At 38.9% G+C, this 19,102-nt stretch overlaps 2 protein-coding genes across 2 annotated transcripts; both read left to right on the plus strand.

The window, feature by feature from the left end:
- Nucleotides 1-338: 338 nt before the first annotated feature.
- Nucleotides 339-3,497, plus strand: rbp2b (retinol binding protein 2b, cellular). The gene is made up of 4 exons (XM_028441965.1): nucleotides 339-530; nucleotides 1,204-1,382; nucleotides 3,156-3,257; nucleotides 3,380-3,497. Exons 1-4 carry the CDS (start codon nucleotides 458-460, stop codon nucleotides 3,428-3,430), a joined length of 405 nt encoding a protein of 134 aa, XP_028297766.1. The 5' UTR covers nucleotides 339-457; the 3' UTR covers nucleotides 3,431-3,497.
- A 937-nt stretch (nucleotides 3,498-4,434) lies between these two features.
- Nucleotides 4,435-18,708, plus strand: copb2 (COPI coat complex subunit beta 2). The gene is made up of 22 exons (XM_028441962.1): nucleotides 4,435-4,570; nucleotides 4,990-5,127; nucleotides 5,220-5,306; nucleotides 9,896-10,022; nucleotides 10,110-10,258; nucleotides 11,076-11,222; nucleotides 11,374-11,473; nucleotides 11,704-11,846; nucleotides 13,081-13,280; nucleotides 13,354-13,464; nucleotides 14,101-14,189; nucleotides 14,276-14,382; nucleotides 14,455-14,598; nucleotides 14,773-14,903; nucleotides 14,989-15,196; nucleotides 16,097-16,207; nucleotides 16,286-16,500; nucleotides 16,663-16,801; nucleotides 16,915-17,052; nucleotides 17,132-17,209; nucleotides 18,075-18,218; nucleotides 18,292-18,708. Exons 1-22 carry the CDS (start codon nucleotides 4,568-4,570, stop codon nucleotides 18,385-18,387), a joined length of 2,805 nt encoding a protein of 934 aa, XP_028297763.1. The 5' UTR covers nucleotides 4,435-4,567; the 3' UTR covers nucleotides 18,388-18,708.
- Nucleotides 18,709-19,102: the final 394 nt, after the last annotated feature.

Here is a 19,102-nt window from a genome sequence, read left to right on the forward strand (position 1 = left end):
TTGTCCAATGTTGCACATTTTATGAAATATCATGCGTTGAAAATCATTTACCCAGTATATCAATTAATCTAGGGTTACATCTTGGATCACATTGGTTTTATTGTCTTAATTCTGAGTTGTAGAACTTCTAACATGACATGTCACTTTAAAGTATGATCTCTGCTGCTGTAGAACAGGATACACGTTTTATCTTTCATGTTCAAAGTTCAAAGTTCAAACCTGAGTATTTGAGTTCACCACCAGATAGCAAATAAAGAGAAGTGTGTGTGTGTGTGTGTGTGTGTGTGTGTGTGTGTGTGTGTGTGTGCGTGTGTGTGTGTGTGTGTGTAGACGTTGAATAAAAAGATGTGTCTGCCTCCGCCAGTGGTGGACTCACCTTTAACCCTGTTAGCCCCCCCCCCATATATATAAATGACCTCATTCCTCCTCCCTCCTTCTCCTGACACCAGCCGTCATCATGCCTACAGACCTCAGTGGAAAATGGATTTTGGAAACCAGTGACAAATTTGAGGAATACTTAAAAAAGTTGGGTAAGATGGTTTCACTTTGAAGTTTATCATGACTCGTGTATTTACTGTATGTTGAGGGATTACAAAGAAGCTGGAGAAATAAAACTTTCATCTTTCTCGGTCGATTCAAAGAAGTTTTTTAAAGTTTGTATAACTCATGTTAAATAAAACAGCATCTCCAGAAATACAAATTATTTTCTTCACTGTAAACCTGAACGTTCAATATAATTACATAGATTATAAGTAGTTTATGCTCAAAGTTATAGAAAAAGTTCTACAAACTCATTTATGTCAAGTTAGTTTATGAGTTACTTTAACTAATAATGTTTGCATAAATGGAACTATATTTGTTTATAAAAAAGAATAACTAAAAAAACACAAATTAAGTACAATTTAATAGAATTAAGTAATTACATATTAAGAATGATAAAGTCTTATTTATTATTTAAAACATAAACTTAATTCATAAAGCACTTTAATTTAACTGTTAGCCGGTCATCCAACATTTTATGTTCTTTTAAGTTAATCAACTTTAAAAAAATGAGGCAATCAAATGTATTAATTTTTTTGAGTTCTTGTAACTTATTCAGGTTTACAGTGTTCTGTAATATGTTTTTATTGTATTAAATTGTTCATATTCCATCATGTGTTCCTGTTAAATGCACTTTGCTAATCCAGTTTCTCGTGGTAACAGACGTTGACTTTGCTACGAGGAAGATTGCCATCTCTCTGTCTCAGACCAAGGTGGTTTCTCAGGATGGAGATGATTTTGAGTTCAAAACCCTGAGCACCTTCAGGAACTATGAGCATTCCTTTACAGTAGGGCTGGAGTTTGATGAGTTCACCAAAGGTCTGGACAACAGGAACGTCAAGGTAGGTTGAGCTCACACTGTCTGTGTCATAGAGGCTAATGCAATGTTTTATAACCGTAAGGTCATGACCACATGTGGCGTTGTCTGAAATGTCTAGTAAAATAATTAATTATTGATTCATTTTTGCCTTTTTCAAATTAAAACAACACAATCATAAAAAATGTCAATATAGTTCAAATAAATTGCAGTATAAAACTTGTAGTTTTTTTGTTGTTTTTAGCAGCTAGCCTCCAACTGTAAAAAACACAACCTTAAGAACTGTAAGTGTCGTATAGATCTGTACCACCATAAACCTGAACTTTTCACAGTCCTTCTCTGTATGTCTTTACATCTAGAACCTATTTTAAGGAGCTTTTCTGTGGTTTTGGACATTTATCCATCACAATGTTTACCTCAGAGTACCTCCAATATGGCCGCACATGGGTTACTGCTCAGAACATGATGTAGGTGAAAACATTCTATAGTTCTTCATCAAATCATTTGTAGTTCTTCTTCAAATAAAGTCACAGGCATTTATGTTGTTCTCTTATTGTTTTGAGTTTCTTTTTGTAATTGTTTATTCCGCCGTTATTAATCTTTTAGTTTTAGCGCTTTTACATTTAAAAAAAATGTTCTAAGTTGTGGGCCACTCCACTTCATTGACACACACACACACACACACACACACACACACGTACATAGTATATTGTGATCTCATAGTGTAATTTATGTTAAAACAATGAAGAATAAAATCACTAAAATGTTAAGAGTAATAAATATTGGTTCAGAGTTTCAGATAAATAGGTTGTCATGAGTCTGCTTAGTTAGTTATGGTTTACCTCCTTATTCACTCCCTGTTCCTGTCCATGTTTTCCTGCTCTCCACAGCTGCTCCTCAGGTTATACTGTAAATCCTCCCTCTGTTCAGTCAGTCTATGGTTAGATGATCAACCCGTTAAGAGAGACTTCAAACTCCTAGAAAGTATTGAGAGTTCCTGTTTTTGATTATTATGTGTGGAATCTGAGTTCTTTATTAAATAACAAATCCGAGTGGGGAATATTTCAGTTATCTTCCTGGTTTTGTGCGGGGCCCGTTTATTCAATCTTATTTAGATATTTCAGTATCTGTCTACTCCTTCCTGCGTTGCATTTGAGTTCTTCTGTATACCTGTGATATAGGTAAAATAAATACTAAAATTAATAAATAAATGTATGAGTAAAATACATTGTTAAAAAGTTAGACTTTGATTAAAACAAATTTATTTAATATTACAAATAGGAATCGTTAAACATTTTATTTGGATTTAAAAACATTAAATATTAAATAGCAGAACATTAATTTATTTGATAAATGAATAATTTGAAATAGTAAAAAGCTTAAGTTGTTCATTCATTTAAAAACATTTGAATAAAATTCATTTCATCTTTAAGGTTTTTAACCTGCTACAAAACTAAATACATATTTAAAAGCTGAGTTTTCCTCACGTCTTACTTACTAAGTGCAGTGAGATGACTTTGTTGTATTTGACACAATGGAAAAAATTGTGCATGATTGAACATCATGCAGTTGGCAAAAAAAAAAAAAAACAAAGGAAGCATAAAGAGCATATTTGGTGGCACTATCAACTCAGCTGTGTTATTTTATCACACTATAGTTTTGGGACCGCTCAATGTTCAGAGGTTTTATTTTCTGTCTCAGGTTCTATTCCAGAGGTAAAGCTGAAGGTGTTAGATGGGAAAGGAAGGGTCATGTGGATGATTCATAGGGTTAATATATGCATCATGTTGTCTTATAGAGTTTGGTGAAATGGGAAGAGGACAAACTGGTGTGCACTCAGAGAGGTGAAAAGGTAAACCGTGGCTGGAAGCACTGGATCGAAGGTGGGAAACTCTATCTGGTGAGTGACTGAGTAGTAGAACAAATGAATGTAAAAAAATACTCATTAAAAATAATAACAATCTGCCATAAACAGTTTAATAATATTTTGCCTAATGACCTACTAATAATTCTCTCCCACAGGAGTTGACGTGTGAAGATGTGATCTGTATTCAGGTTTTCAAGAGAAAATAATATTCTAAAGTTGAATGAACTTTGCATGTTTTACAGTGTGTGAGCAGAATAAACAAAAGTTATTACCCAATTGTGTTCAGCTATTTATTTATTTTTATTTTGAATTTATTTTATATATATATATATTTATTTTTTTTTTGACCACACATTTGATAACTGCAACAGCTGGTCTAGTGGTTACTAGGAGCAAAAATTGCACATTTTTCTTAAGCAATCTTTTAATAGTAAATGCACAAAAGGTTAAAATTAGTTTCAAACTTCATAAGCATGGAAGATTAAATGACATCATATAATACAGAACTACGCATTATGATAAGGAGAAAGAAAGATGAGCTACAAAGTGAGTCCTATAAGTATATAAATAACACTTTAATAGATATTGAGACAGAACACGTTTTCTCTCTAAAATAAAAGTAGTAGCTTTCTTGTAGAGAAGCTAATTTTTAAATAACAAGAAATAATTGGACGCGTAAAATTACGGAATACAGCAATATAAAAAAGTATTCAAGTAAACACAAAGGTGTCTACCGTATGCTTTATAAAGTGTGGTTGCATTGTTTAGAGACTAAATATAAAAAGTTACATAAAAAACTCAAAGTGCATAAGATTCACATCACAGAAAATGATGATACTGCTGAAGAGGATACAGATTATTTTATTTTTATTAACAGTTTGTGTTGTTTAAAAAAAAATTGTATGAAAGTTCATAGTTTTTTTTTTATTTTTTTAAATACAATTACAATTCTTTTATTTAATTTAGTTAGGAAAGGTTTTGTGACCTGGCTTTCAAAATTCACTATTAACAATAAAAAACGACCTGTTTTTGTTTACCTATTGAAATGTAACAGATTTTTTTTTACAAATTGTGAGAGTTCAGTAAAAAAGAAATATTGTTAGATTATAGTAGATATGTTTAGTTTATGAGAGTAAATAGTTTTTGGTTGCTTTGTGTTGCTGACTGCCATCGTGGCAGTCCACTGCTCTTCCGTCTGCCTGCGTCCTCACCGATGACGTCATCATTTCTATGGCCCAACTCTCGCGATATTGAGTTTCGGGAAGTTCCACGTCAGTTCAACCATTCTCATCTTCTCCCGACACATTAGATCTGATTTCACTGCTGAGATACGAAGAGTAAATATGGTAAGATGCACTATAAACCTGTAATAGTGTCGTGTTTAACTATGTTTAATGACATTATCATGGTATTTTTTTAAACAAGTCACAGCGATGTCAAGAGATAATACTCGTAGGACTAGCCTAGCTGCTAACTAGCTTACAGCTAACGGCCTTAACTGTAACATTTGCTGTTTTATACACAATAAATGTCCGTATTTATGTTTTCAGGTTGTAGTCGATGTACTTGTTTAATGAATCAGTTTATATGGAAAAGAACATTCTTTAGAAACGCAGAGGTTACTTTTTAGCTGCTATCAAACCCGATGCTTTCTTTATTGTAGTTGTATTTAGCGTTGTTTTAAGCACATATTTTATCATTATCTATCAATGTTTTAATCTTCACATGTGTGTGAACTAACTTCACTGGGTTTTTGTGTTTTCAGCCGCTGAGGCTGGACATCAAGCGGAGGCTGACGGCCAGGTCAGACCGAGTGAAGAGTGTGGATCTTCATCCTACTGAACCCTGGATGTTAGCTAGCCTGTACAATGGAAGTGTCTGTGTGTGGAACCATGAAACACAGGTAAAGCTTCAGCCAGTTAACGATGCACTTTAAACCAAGCTTTACATTCAAATCTAACTAGTGGTGTGGTTGTGATCTCTATTTGTTTTCAGACTTTGGTCAAGACATTTGAAGTGTGTGACCTTCCTGTCAGAGCATCCAAGTTTGTAGCAAGAAAAAACTGGGTCATTACAGGGGCGGTATGTACACTCCTTTTATTACTTTGACATTGAAATGTATAGTTTATGCAAGGAAAATACATGTATTAATAATAATAATAATAATGAATTTTATTTATAATGCACTTTACATTTCAAATAAAATCTCAAAGTGCTACATAGTAAAACAGGAAAAAAAAGTTCAATACAATACAACAATAAAAGCAGGATAAGTTAAAATTAGCTATAGGCTTTTTTAAAAAGGAAGGTCTTTAGTCCTTTTTTAAAAGCATCCACCGTCTGTGGAGACCTAAGGTGGTCAGGAAGGGCGTTCCACAGACGAGGAGCGGCAGCTTCAAAAGCCCTGTCCCCCATGGTAATGAGCCGCGTCCTGGGCGCGAGCAGACGGTGCTGTTGGCCTGACCGGGTCCTGGTTGAGGTGTGTGGTGTGAGGAGGTCAGTGAGGTAGGTGGGGGCATCACCGTGCAGACAGTGGTGGGTGTGCAGAAGGACCTTGTACTCTATGCGGGCGGAGATGGGGAGCCAGTGGAGAGTGCGGAGTATGGGGGTGATGTGATCATATTTTCACACCCTCATCAGGACCCTGGCAGCGCTGTTTTGGACATACTGGAGTTTTTGGATGTTCCTGCCAGGGATCCCGATGAGGAGTGCGTTACAGTAGTCCAACCTGGAGGAGACAAACGCATGGACGAGCCTCTCTGCAGCCGAAAGGGAGAGGAAAGGACGGAGTTTAGAGATGTTACGGAGGTGAAAGAAAGAGGTTTTGCATATGTGGGTGACATGGTTGTCGAAGGAGAGGTGGGGGTCAAACTTCACCCCAAGGTTGGTAATGGAGGGAGAGAGGGGAATGCTGTGGCCAAAAATTTAAACTGAGGCGATGGGGGAGGCACGGAGTTGTTGAGGGGTACCAGTTTGGATGGCTTCTGTTTTTGAGCCGTTCAGCTGCAAGAAGTTTTGTCTCATCCATGCGTTTATCTCCTCCAGGCAGGAGCTGAGACGAGTGAGGGTGGCAGAGGGGGAGACCTTGAGGTAGAGTTGTGTGTCGTCAGCATAGCAGTGGAAGTTAATTCCGTGCCTGCCGACGACACACCCGAGGGGAAGCATGTAAATAGTGAAGAGGGTGGGGCCAAGCACGGAGCCCTGGGGGACCCAACAGGTGACAGTGTGGGGGCGGGATTTAGCATTCCCCAGGACCACGTACTCGGTCCTGTCAGTGAGGTAGGAACGGAACCAGTGAAGGACGGTGTCAGAGAGGCCAATTTGCTGGAGACGGTGGAGAAGGATGTTGTGATCGATGGTGTCAAAGGCAGCAGAGAGGTCGAGAAGAATGAGGAGGGATGTGGAACCGGAGTCGGAGGTCATCAGCAGGTCATTTGTGACTCTGATGAGCGCTGTTTCTATACAGTGGGAGGGGTGGAAACCAGATTGGAATTTTTCATGTAGGCTGTTAGTTTTGAGGTGATTGTGGAGCTGAGAGGAGACTACTTTTTCCAGGATTTTGGATATGAATGGGAGGTTGGAGATGGGATGGTAATTTAATAAGTTTTCAGGGTCAAGAGAAGGTTTTTTCAGGAGTGGTTTGATTAAAGCTGTTTTGAGGGAAAGTGGGACGTTGCCAGTTTTCAGGGAGAGATTGATGATTTTTGTTATGAGGGGGCTAATGATTTGGTTGTGACTTTTGAGCAGAGGAGAGGGAATGGGATCCAGGGAGCAGGTGGATGATTTTGGGGTGCAGACAATCTTCTCGACCTCCTGCTGCGTTGTGGGTATGAAGTGTGTGAGATGTTGTTTAACGGGTGTGGTCGAGATGTCATGGATGGAATTTTGAAGAGGTGCGAGAGATGAGCGGATATTGTCAATTTTGGATGTAAAACTATCAAGGAAAATGTTGCAGTTTATTGCTGTAGGTGTGTGATGTGATGGGATCTGTGGTTTGAGGAGATGGCTGACAGTGGAAAATAGTTTTTTTGAGTTTCCTGGGTTGTTATTGATGACTGTTGAATAGTGTTCAGACCTGGCGGTGGAGAGGGCTTTTGCGTATGTGTGTTGATGTTCCCGGTAGGCCAACTTATGCACCGTCAGGCTAAATGTTTTGCTGGCTCGCTCCAGGGCGCGGCCCAACCTTTTCATGGCCCTGAGTTTGTCTGTGAACCAGGGAGCTGAACGGGTGAAAGTGACAGTCCGGGTTTTTTGTGGGGCATGAATGTCCAGGATGGAGCTGAGGTTGTCGTTGTAGTAGTCCATAAGATCGCTGACTAATGAGGACAGAGGGGGTGAAAGAAGCTGAAGGTGCTGGATGAAGGAGGTGGAGTCATTGTTCTTGGTGTTCCTGTATGTCATCTGTCGTTTTGGTTTTGTGAGATGGGCTGATAACTGGACTTTGATTGTCACTGCCTGGTGGTCAGAAACTCCAATGTCATGAATATGGAGATCTGTGAGAGGGATGGAGTCTGTGATGATCAAGTTCAATATATGGCCCTTCTTGTGTGTGGGTCCATCAACAAGCTGCTGTAGGTTGAGGCAATCCAGGATCTGTTTAAAATCAGATGTTTGTCGGGAAGTGTGAGAGTCCATGTGTATATTGAAATCCCCAATAACCAGGATGTTTTTGTGTGATGTGCATAGGGAGATAAGAAAATCATGTATGTCTGAGATGAAGGTTGGTTGTGCTTTGGGGGGGCGATAAATGAGGGCTATAGTTGCTGAGAGGGGATGTTTGCATTGAGGGACCAAGCTTTCAAATGAAGTGACATTGGGCACAGGCAGAGGAGAAAGGTGAATATTTTCGCAGAATATTACAGCAAGCCCCCCACCACGTCTGGTTGTGCGGGCCTTTTCCAGGTACGAGTACCCAGGGGGGCATGCCTCATTGAGGACTGAGTAGACCCCAGGCTGTTGCCAGGTCTCAGAGAGGCACATAATGTCGATGTCTTTATCTAAGATGTGGTCATGCATAAGTCCAGATTTATTTGACAGAGATTGAACGTTTAGTTGTTGTAGTGTGAGATGTGTTTTTGAGTCCAGTTTTTTTTTTAGTGAGCGGAGGAGAGTGAAATCCACTCCGGGTTTTCTGTTAACTGTACCTTGGGCGGCAGCGTTCTGATGACGTAGCTGGTGATGACGTGACTGCTGTGCGACGGGACGTGCTGGAGACCAGAGGGACGCGATGGAGCCGCAACCACCGTGTCTGTTCACAGTGAACCGGCGGCCGGATCCCCGGTGGATGTAGCGAGGCCTGTATGGCAGACCCAGTTGCACTGGAGCTCGGGTGTTGAAGAGCCCCTGGATCCGCGCTAGGCCTTCGGACCTCACGATGTGTGGAGAAACACCTGCGCTAGCGGTTAGCCATAGAGCCGGCGAGCAGAGACTGATGACGGCGGCCATGCAGGCGGCGATAATCCCCAGACTCCACAGCGATGCCACTCCACGTATTGAAATCCAAAAATGTCAGGGGAGGACGGATTCTGCAGAGAACCGGCGAATAGTCGGCGCCAACGTCCTCTCCGTGTGACTCCGCGTTTTGTAGCAGCATGGCCTCCCTTCCTCCAATTATTAATGCATTGTTGCTTCATATTGACAAACTACAGAAAAGCTTTAGCATCAATACATTAATTACAGCAATTAGAAAGCTTAGAGTTGCACAATAACAGTCTGTCCTCAAGGTAAAAAACAAAAAAAAAGTTGAGCCAAATTTCATCTTTTTAATGAAAAAAAATCTCAAAACACCACCAACCAAAAATGTTTTCTTTAAAAAAAAAAATGTTTTAACTTTGTGTCCTATATTGACAATTTACAGTCATTCTTATTACATCGTCATTGTATAGGAATCAAACAAACGCAAAGTAAAAAAGTGTTCTTTCATATTTCTAAGAACCCCAAAACATAGTATTTGAGGTTTATTTTCCCAAACTCGCCTGTTTTTCAGAGTTTTAGCCTCGGAAAAGTCACTTTCTGACCAACTCTACACAAACGGGCTGATTTGCGTCCTACTTATGATATCCATCGTGTCTATAGACGGGACACTTCCTCCTCCCCGCACGGTGACATAGGGCTAGAGAACGGCCCGCCCTCCTCCCACCCACTCCGTAGCCGAGCTCATGCTTCTTTATGAACACGAGACAGAGCGTGGGGGCGGGGCGTTCGCCGTTACATACATAGACTGTAGAAAATGTTTTTTTTAGGATATTAGAGCCACTTTAGTCATTTTTAAAAGCCCTATGTGCAGTCACTCCTGTAGATTTACCATGACTAGCTGCATTAAAGACACTTTTATTAAATAATTTATGAATGGTATTGCAGTCAAAACAAATCTGACATTGCGCAACCTTGAACCAAGCAGCAGCCATGTTGAAAGTCTCAGGTCAGTCTGATCCTGATTCACTGTGATATTTGAGGAACACACAGACAGACAGAGATTCCTTGCTTTATAGATAGATATATTAATATTTAGGGGAGGGGCTTGCACAATGGCATATTTTCAGACAATACCGGTAATAAATTTGTTTTTTAAAAAAAAAGGTTTTTTTGAACACTTTAATTTCCCATGGCACATGTGATGATGTCTCAAAAATGTTATGGACTTGGCTAATATTGATTTAATCTCTGTACAGGATGACATGCAAATCCGTGTGTTCAACTACAACACCCTGGAGAGAGTCCACATGTTTGAGGCTCACTCTGACTACATCCGCTGTATTGCCGTCCATCCAACCCAGCCATACATCCTCACCAGTAGTGGTGTGTTTAAAAACGTCATGCTTAACCTCTTTCACTTTCATATTCTGGTGTATATGCTCATTTTATTGTATGTGTTTTATTGCTCAGATGACATGTTAATCAAGCTGTGGGACTGGGAGAAAAAGTGGTCGTGCAGCCAGGTCTTTGAGGGGCATACACACTACGTTATGCAAATTGTCATCAACCCCAAGGACAACAATCAGTTTGCCAGTGCCTCCCTAGACAGGACCATTAAGGTAAATGCTGCTCAATGCTGCTCTTACTTTTGTTTTCTCAGTTACATTTTTGTTTCAGAAGTTTCTCCACTGTAGAGATCAACTGTTGAGTTTTTATTAATTTCTTGTGTTATCTCACACGCAAAATAATCATCCTAAGACATTGCCTCAATATAAACTTCACTAATGCAGAGAACAAATGAATAAAGCAACACTACGTTTACTTTTGAGTGTTAAAAAAAGTTCCAGATGAATGTTTGAAAGTGATGATGTCATCAATTCTAAAATTTCTGCTCCTGGTGGACAATTTTATGAAACAATTTATTAACGGTATCATTGCAGTCCAAACAAATCCAACATCACACACCTTTGAACCAAGCAGCAGCCATGTTGAAAGTCTCAGGTCAATCAGCCTGATTTGCAGAGATATTTGAGGAACACACAGAGATTCCTTGCTTTAGAGATAGATATCTATATTATTATACACATATCTAAATGTATCTGCTGAGAAACCTTACACATACATTTATAAACAATCCTCTCGCACAGAGGCGAGTAACTTTATCACTGCAGGGGCCAAAAAACCGTGACTGTGATCCGATGGCCACATTATCAACATTCATGTCAGCGTTTACTATTTTGACCAACTCGAGCATTTATACAAAAAAGAGTGAAGACTTTTGTCTCTTTTTGCTTGTTATCATTTGTTGTATTTTTCTTGTCATTTTGTGTGATTTTTTTTTTTAAGTTACTGTGTGTGTTTTGCTGTGTGTTTATTTTGGGGGCTGCATGTGGCCCATATCTGCTTTAGCATTTACTCATTTCCATCATGTTTTAGGTTTGGCAGCTGGGATCCTCATCTCCCAATTTCACTTTGGAGGGACATGAAAAAGGAGTGAACTGTATTGACTATTACAGTGGAGGAGACAAACCGTACCTGATATCAGGTGCAGATGATCGCCAAGTGAAGATCTGGGACTACCAGGTGAGGAAGTTGACGAGATGAATTATTACTATTTCTACAAATAAAATTCAAACAATCTGGCTGTAAAAGGTGGTTTGACTGTACGTACAGTGGCCATTTATTATGTCAACATGTCAATATATTTTCTGTTTTGTCTTCACTTTGATTGTAGAATAAGACGTGTGTTCAGACTTTGGAGGGCCACGCCCAGAACGTCTCCTGTGTCAGTTTCCACCCAGAGCTTCCCATCATCATCACTGGGTCAGAAGATGGTGAGTGAGATTAACTCACTCTCACTCTCACTCTCTCTCTCTGTCTCTCTCTGTCTCTCTCTCTCTGTCTCTCTCTGTCTCTCTCTCTCTGTCTCTCTCTGTCTCTCTCTGTCTCTCTCTCTCTCTCTCTCTCTCTCTCTCTCTCTCTCTCATCCACGCACACACAAAGCCTCTATCTAGAATGTGTGATCTTATTAAACGTGTTCATATTTCACCATATCTTCCTGTAGGAACCGTGCGTATCTGGCACTCCAGCACTTATCGTCTAGAAAGCACGCTCAACTATGGCATGGAGCGAGTTTGGTGCGTGTGTGGCCTCAGGGGTTCCAACAATGTGGCGCTGGGCTACGATGAAGGAAGCATCATTATTAAGGCGAGTGATTAAAGGCACTTAATATTAAAGGCACTTATATATATATATATATATATATATATATACTGTATATATATATAGCATCCAGTCACTTTTGGGTAGGGATGTAAGAATATATTCTAAATTGGCCTAAAGACGGTGCAAATCTGAGTGGATTATAATTGATACAGCACAGTATGTGCATTGATACTCTGATTAAACAATAGGGGGCGCTGTGACTGTTTTAGTGCCACTCATTTTTGGTGTCAGTCTGCAAACTTGTGAAAAATCAAAAACTAGGTGAGCAGCGTTTTTCTGTTGTTGTGTTTTTTATTTTAATCTTGTTCTGTTTGTGAGATATTTGGGGAAATTAGAGCAAGGACTGAAGTCCACTACACCTGGTTTCCCTCCCCAGGTCCTGGACCAGGTCTCCTCACACAATAGGACTGTTTAGGATTTATTTCAGCAGTTTTCTGGATCTTCTCCTGGTTTCATTCAGTGTGTGGACGTTTTAGCTCATAAAAAGATGCTCACGTTTACGTTTTGTTTTATGGTGTTAGGATCCAAATAGTATCCAGATAAACTGGTGACTGACTATAAATGTGAGGCTGGTGTGAGGAACAATAGATGTTAAAACTTCTGCCATTTGACACTTTTGCAAAAACAATTACACAGCTTTTTTGAGGGCAGTAAACATATATTTTGCACGTTATAATACCGCTAGACACTAATGGCAGCCGTCACAGCACAAGGAAGTTGATCACAAGAAACAAGTAGCACCAATAGATCCATTACACCACCTTTGGTTCCTTTAGGTAAGGAAAGGCAAATTTATTTTTATAGCGATATATTTAATCACATATCATGTGCATGTTTAACATAACATCCATTTTTTGTTTTGATTTATTCATGTATTAATAATGTTTCCATTCACCAGTTCATCAGTAATGTGACTTATTGCTCCTTTATTGTCCTGGAGTAAAAGTGTGTTCCTCTGTGAGATTAAAACATGAAGCTCTCATCATAGTTTCCCATAAATATCCAAATATCTCACAGACAAAACAAGATTTAATTTTAAAACAGAAAAACGTTGTTTATCTGGTTTTTGATGTTTCTGTATTTCTGTTTTGGTTTTAAGTCAGTAAAACAAAATAACCACAGTGTTATTTTGATTTGGTTTTAAAAGTGAATAACCAAAGAACAAAGGGGACACGGATTCCTTACACCCCTCCATTTGGGTTTCTCCACTGCGTAGGTGGGTCGGGAAGAACCAGCCATGTCCATGGATATCAACGGCAAAATCATCTGGGCCAAGCACAGTGAGATCCAGCAGGCTAACCTGAAGGCCATGGGTGACGCTGAGATCAAGGATGGAGAGAGACTTCCACTGGCTGTTAAAGACATGGGCAGCTGTGAGATCTACCCACAAACTATCCAACACAATCCCAACGGAAGGTACACTGTCACTTAATCCACTGTGCTGATCAACTTTATAGATCCCATATCAATAACTGCTTCTCTTCCTCAGGTTTGTTGTGGTGTGTGGAGACGGAGAGTACATCATCTACACGGCAATGGCTTTGAGGAACAAGAGCTTCGGCTCAGCACAGGAGTTTGTCTGGGCACACGACTCCTCTGAGTAAGTTTATGTTTTAACTATAAATCTCAGATATTTTAAACTTTTACAGTATATCACGTGTCAAACACAAATCCTGCCCTTTAGAACACTGGTTCTCTAACTTTTGAATCCAAGTTTCGTCTTAAGTTTGACAAGAATATTTTTCACAGAATTCTGTGAAGATATAACTAGAGAACATAATGATGGAATGAATTAGTATTAACACACTATTTAAATGACGGTAGAAACAGAATTTAGTGTTTATTTTTATCGTTTATGGTCATTTCCTGTATGGTATGGAACCAAAACGAACCCTTGTATTTTCAGTTTGTTTTTTTTAAATTACGGTATTATTCTTTTTCAGATTAAAACACCACCAACAATCTCAAACATTTATATTTGTGTTTGTGATATAAAAATGGGGTCATGACCCAAAAAAGGTGGGAACCACTGCTGCTTTACATATTTTACATATCATGTATATGGAGAAGTGGTCATTCAGGCACAATAACATAAAAAATGTTTCTTTTTTTGCCTGTGGCCCACTTAAGATCAAACTGGTTATTTGGCTCTGTTTGACACCTCTGTCTTTATATGATATGAATTATCACTAAAATAAAAAGTAACGGTTTCTTTTCTCCTCCACTCTTTACACAGATATGCTATCAGAGAAAGCAGCAGCATTGTCAAAATCTTCAAAAATTTCAAAGAAAAGAAATCGTTTAAACCAGACTTTGGTGCTGAAGGTAATTGTGAAGTTGTAATTTTTCTACGTTTTAGATTTTAGGAGTTTTGAAATACAGAAAAGTATGATTGCACTTTGTTTATTCAGGAATTTATGGAGGTTTCTTGCTCGGGGTGAGATCTGTGAACGGTCTGGCCTTTTATGACTGGGAGAACACGGAGCTTATCCGCCGCATCGAGATCCAACCCAAACACGTATGTCTGATTTATTGTTGTTAATTAGTTTGTTTTTTTGGTTTATTTGTGGATTTTGCTTGATTTGTGCAGATTTTCTGGTCCGACTCTGGAGAGCTGGTCTGTATTGCTACAGAAGAATCTTTTTTCATTCTTCGCTACCTGGCGGACAAAGTGGCTGCTTCACAAGAAAACAGAGAAGGAGTGACTGAGGATGGCATTGAAGATGCTTTTGAGGTACGAGAATAAAAAAAAAAAAGGGGTACAGAATGATTTATGAACATGTTTAATAATATACTGTACATTGTTCCTACTTAGACTTCAGGCCTTGTTTTCAAACATTTAAATACTTTCATTTTGACCCAAAAAATGTATTTTCTGATTATTATTTTTTTAACTTATTTACTGTAGGTTCAGGGAGAGATCCAAGAGATCGTGAAGACTGGCCTGTGGGTGGGCGACTGTTTCATCTACACCAGCTCTGTCAACAGACTCAACTACTTTGTAGGAGGAGAGATTGTCACCATAGCTCATCTGGACAGGTAAGAACCACAACAGTCACGTTATTAATAGGTTGATTAGCCATTAGATTTTAGGTTAATTCATAAGTACTTTATACCTCTGCAGGACGATGTACCTACTGGGCTACATACCCAAAGATGATCGACTGTACCTTGGAGACAAAGAGCTGAACATCGTCAGTTACTCTCTGCTGGTGTCTGTACTCGAGTACCAGACCGCTGTGATGAGGCGGGACTTTGGAATGGCTGACAAGGTGCTGCCCACTATTCCCAAGGAGCAAAGGACCAGGGTGGCACACTTCTTGGAGAAACAGGCAAGTACACCATCATGGGTTTAAAGTGTTTATTTTTATCTAGTCAGCTTTACTTTTTTCTTTTTTGCATTTTCTGTCATTTCTATTTATTTATATCAGGTTTATTTGACAGACACAGATACATTATAACTGTAATCACAACTGAAAAAAATATGTTGCTATTGCTGTAATTGTAATTTAATTGTAATTGAGTATTTGATATGAGACAATCATCAGATATTAAAAGACAAGTTCATAAAATAAAACAACAAAAAGTCACCAAAGTTCAGATATTTTACTTTGTAATTGTAATGGAAATTCTTTACAAATTGTTAATTACAATTTAATCAAACACAAAACTGGGGAATCACGTTATAGTTAAATGTCTTACACATACGTATAGTTAACATTTATTAAAATATGTTTCATATGAAGGTTTCCCACCGTCAATGCTTTCATTTTACATTCATACCTGCAGTTTGTGTTAATTGTAATTTAACTTTAATTGAGAATGTAATTGTATTTGACTTTTAGGAGGAAAGTAATATTTGTGATTTTAATTGTAATTGGGGAAAAAAATGCCAGTAATTGTAAATGAACATGGATTAAATGAAGACAAAAATGGTGTAATTGACCCCAGTGTAATTGACCCCAATTTAGTTTGTAACACACGTCCCTAGAAGGGCTTTTGTGAGAATAAAAGAATAAAACAGTTGTTTCAAATGGAAAACAAGTTAAGTCGGTACAATTGAGACCATAATAACACATTTTATAGTGACAATTTTGCCAAAAAACAAACTTGTTAGCAGCTTTGTTACATAAATAACCAGAAATTGGTAGTGACATGTATCAGATGTTCAGGTGAAGAATTCCAAAATGTTTCCTACATTTTTGCTGATTATTTCTTTTTTTTTCCTTCAGGGATTCAAGCAGCAGGCGTTGGCAGTGTCCACTGATCCTGAGCACAGATTTGAGCTGGCACTGCAGCTGGGAGAGCTAAAGATAGCGTACCAGCTAGCTGTGGAAGCAGAGGTCATTATTACATCTGAAAGGAGAATCAGACTCTTTGTAAATGTCGTACTGATGGTAATGTTCACGTCTCTTCTTTAGTCTGAACAGAAGTGGAAGCAGCTGGCAGAGCTGGCCATCAGTAAGTGCCAGTTTAGTCTGGCCCAGGAGTGTCTGCACCACGCCCAGGACTACGGGGGCCTGCTCCTTCTCGCTACGGCCTCCGGCAACGCCACCATGGTGGGCAAGCTGGCCGACGGGGCCCAAAAGGACGGCAAGAACAACGTGGCCTTCATGACCTACTTCCTTCAAGGAAAGTGAGTATTAAACACATTCTCCATTCAGATTTATTGACTTACCAAAGAGACAATAAAAGAATATTGGGACAGCTTATTTCCATTTACAATGCAGCCACATAAAACAGTACGTTATTGGTTTTCTCATGGATGTGAACCCTTGTGAACCTGTTCTCACCACAGACTGGATCAGTGCTTGGAGCTTCTGATAAAGACCAACAGACTACCTGAAGCTGCTTTCCTGGCTCGTACCTACCTGCCCAGCCAGGTGTCCCGTGTGGTTAAACTATGGAGGGAAAACTTATCCAAGGTCAACCAGAAGGTCAGTGCTGCTGTCAATAGTTTATCACATAGGAATTAAACGTAATTTAGCCAAATGTGTAGATTTCACTTCTAAACACAATATTAAAGTTGTGTGTGATGTTTGTGTGACAGGCAGCTGAATCATTAGCTGACCCCACGGAGTATGAAAACCTGTTTCCTGGACTCAAAGAGGCGTTTGCAGCTGAATATTACCTGAGAGAGACGTGCCTGGGAACCTCCAGACCTGCTACAGATTATCCACTGGTGACTGTAAGTTCTATCATTTAGGTTACACACAGTTTGCCCCCAAAAACTGAAAGAATATTCATATATATCCTTAACTTTTCAGCCTAATGAAGACAGAAATATTCTGGAGGAAGCCCAGGGATATGAACCTAAAGGAACCTTCATCCCTCCTGTTTCTAATGTTTGTATCTGATTACTTCCTGTTTATTGAGGACTGCAGTTACACTATTAATACACGTGCCAAACTCAAGGCCCAGGGGCCAATTCCGGCCCTTTAGGGACTCCGTTTGGGTTAGCGAGACACTGGGAGGGGGTCATCAGATGCCTTCAAGAAACTATAAATATTCTTTGAACAATTTGAGCACATTTTGGCTTATTTTTACCTTTTTTTCTACAACTACACCAAACTCACCATATTTCAACCTATTTTCATCACTTTTTCATGCATTATTTTTGCTCCTTTTAATGTATTTTTGCTGCATTACTCCCGTTTCTGACACTTTTACATCAAGTTTCAATGCATTTGCTACACATTTTTTCCACCTTTAAGACATTTTAGGCACTTATAAACCCTTTCCACATATGTTGACCCAATATTGTCACTTTCAACCTCTTTTCACCATATTTCATGCTTATGTTTTGTCAATTTAACCACATTCACAATTTGTCATGACTATTATTTACCAGTTAAACTAATTTTTCCTACTTTTTAAATTACATTAACCAAGATCCCCATTTCTACCACTTTTGGGTCAATATTGACACTTTGAACCTTTATTACCACTTTTTATATCTGTTTTTGTCCACTCTAACCAATTTTCATGGATTTTAAAAAACCATTTCACCACCTTTTTCAACATTTTTGGTCACTTTGAACCCTTTTTTATTATTATTATTATTATTATTAAATCAAGGATACACATCTTGTTTTTCCACCTATAATCTGCATCCCACTTGAGATAAAACTGGTTCATATTTGGTCCCCTGAAGTAAAATGAGTTTGACACCCCAGGCTGTAATTCTGACACTTGTTATTTTTCTGGCAGGTGCAGGAAGCAGAAGAGACCAGTTTGGTAGAAGAAGTCGCTGTGGTTCCGTCACAAGTCGAACCTGTTGCCCTGACAACAGAAGACAAAGAGGCCGCGGTACAGGAAGAGGTTGATGCTTTCTCAGAGTCACAGAAGGATAAGGTAACACATGAACTCAACCATGGAAGATGAGGATGTTTCAGAGAACTGATAGTTTTATCCTCCTTCTGTGTAGACGCTGGATGACCTGGACGTGGACCTGGACAACATGGAGCTGGACGACATCGACACCACAGACGTAAACCTGGACGATGATTTCCTGGATGACTAAGGCCTCCTCAGCACTCTACAGAACATATTTAAAACAATGACAGAGACCAAACTTTCCCCGTTACCCCCATTTCTTTGTTTTTTTGTACTTAAATATTACATTGTCATGGTTGAACTAATGCAGTGTCATGGTTTCAGTTGGAGCTAATATGTTATACATTTATGAGGCAGGTGAAAGGATTCTTTCTATTTTCATTTGATTGTCTGAAATCTGCCAACTAACTGTCCAATGTGTTTGTGAAGACAGGTGAGTTCATTCAGTCCAATAAATTGTGGTAGCTGTATATATTCACATTTGAGTAAAGACTGGTTAATGCCCAAAGTTAAAGACCAAATTCAATTATTGCAATGAATGCATCCTAGCATATTAAAACACCAGCACAATACACTTTCTACACTGTAAAGTCTAGGCTCTTAACAAAGCTTCTGTATTTCTCTGTGTTTTGTTCATCTGTGTGCGCTTACACTGATAGTTAGGAACTAGCAGCCCCAGGGATAAGGTGAATAATTTACTTTGGACATTTTCACCTTTATGAATTTGTTTGAGACATGTCAAACCCACTGCAGGTAACACGATGCAATAGTGTATATTAGTGAGTCCTTATGAATAAAACTATCAAATAATTATTTACAAGTGTACTTGTATATTAAAAAAATTAAACTAATGTACACGCACCCCAGTCTATACTGTATATATACACACACGTGCATATAAA

The sequence above is a fragment of the Gouania willdenowi genome, unplaced genomic scaffold (assembly GCF_900634775.1).
Source record: "Gouania willdenowi unplaced genomic scaffold, fGouWil2.1 scaffold_354_arrow_ctg1, whole genome shotgun sequence".
In the NCBI taxonomy this organism is placed as follows: domain Eukaryota; kingdom Metazoa; phylum Chordata; class Actinopteri; order Blenniiformes; family Gobiesocidae; genus Gouania; species Gouania willdenowi.

Coding starts and splice junctions, on each gene's coding strand:
- rbp2b (XM_028441965.1), top strand. CDS start 458: ATGCCTACAGACCTCAGTGGAAAATGGATTTTGGAAACCAGTGACAAA. Junction 531..1,203: donor GGAATACTTAAAAAAGTTGG/GTAAGATGGTTT, acceptor TCGTGGTAACAG/ACGTTGACTTTGCTACGAGG. Junction 3,258..3,379: donor AAGGTGGGAAACTCTATCTG/GTGAGTGACTGA, acceptor TCTCTCCCACAG/GAGTTGACGTGTGAAGATGT.
- copb2 (XM_028441962.1), top strand. Junction 10,259..11,075: donor CCCTAGACAGGACCATTAAG/GTAAATGCTGCT, acceptor ATCATGTTTTAG/GTTTGGCAGCTGGGATCCTC. Junction 14,190..14,275: donor ACCAGACTTTGGTGCTGAAG/GTAATTGTGAAG, acceptor TTGTTTATTCAG/GAATTTATGGAGGTTTCTTG.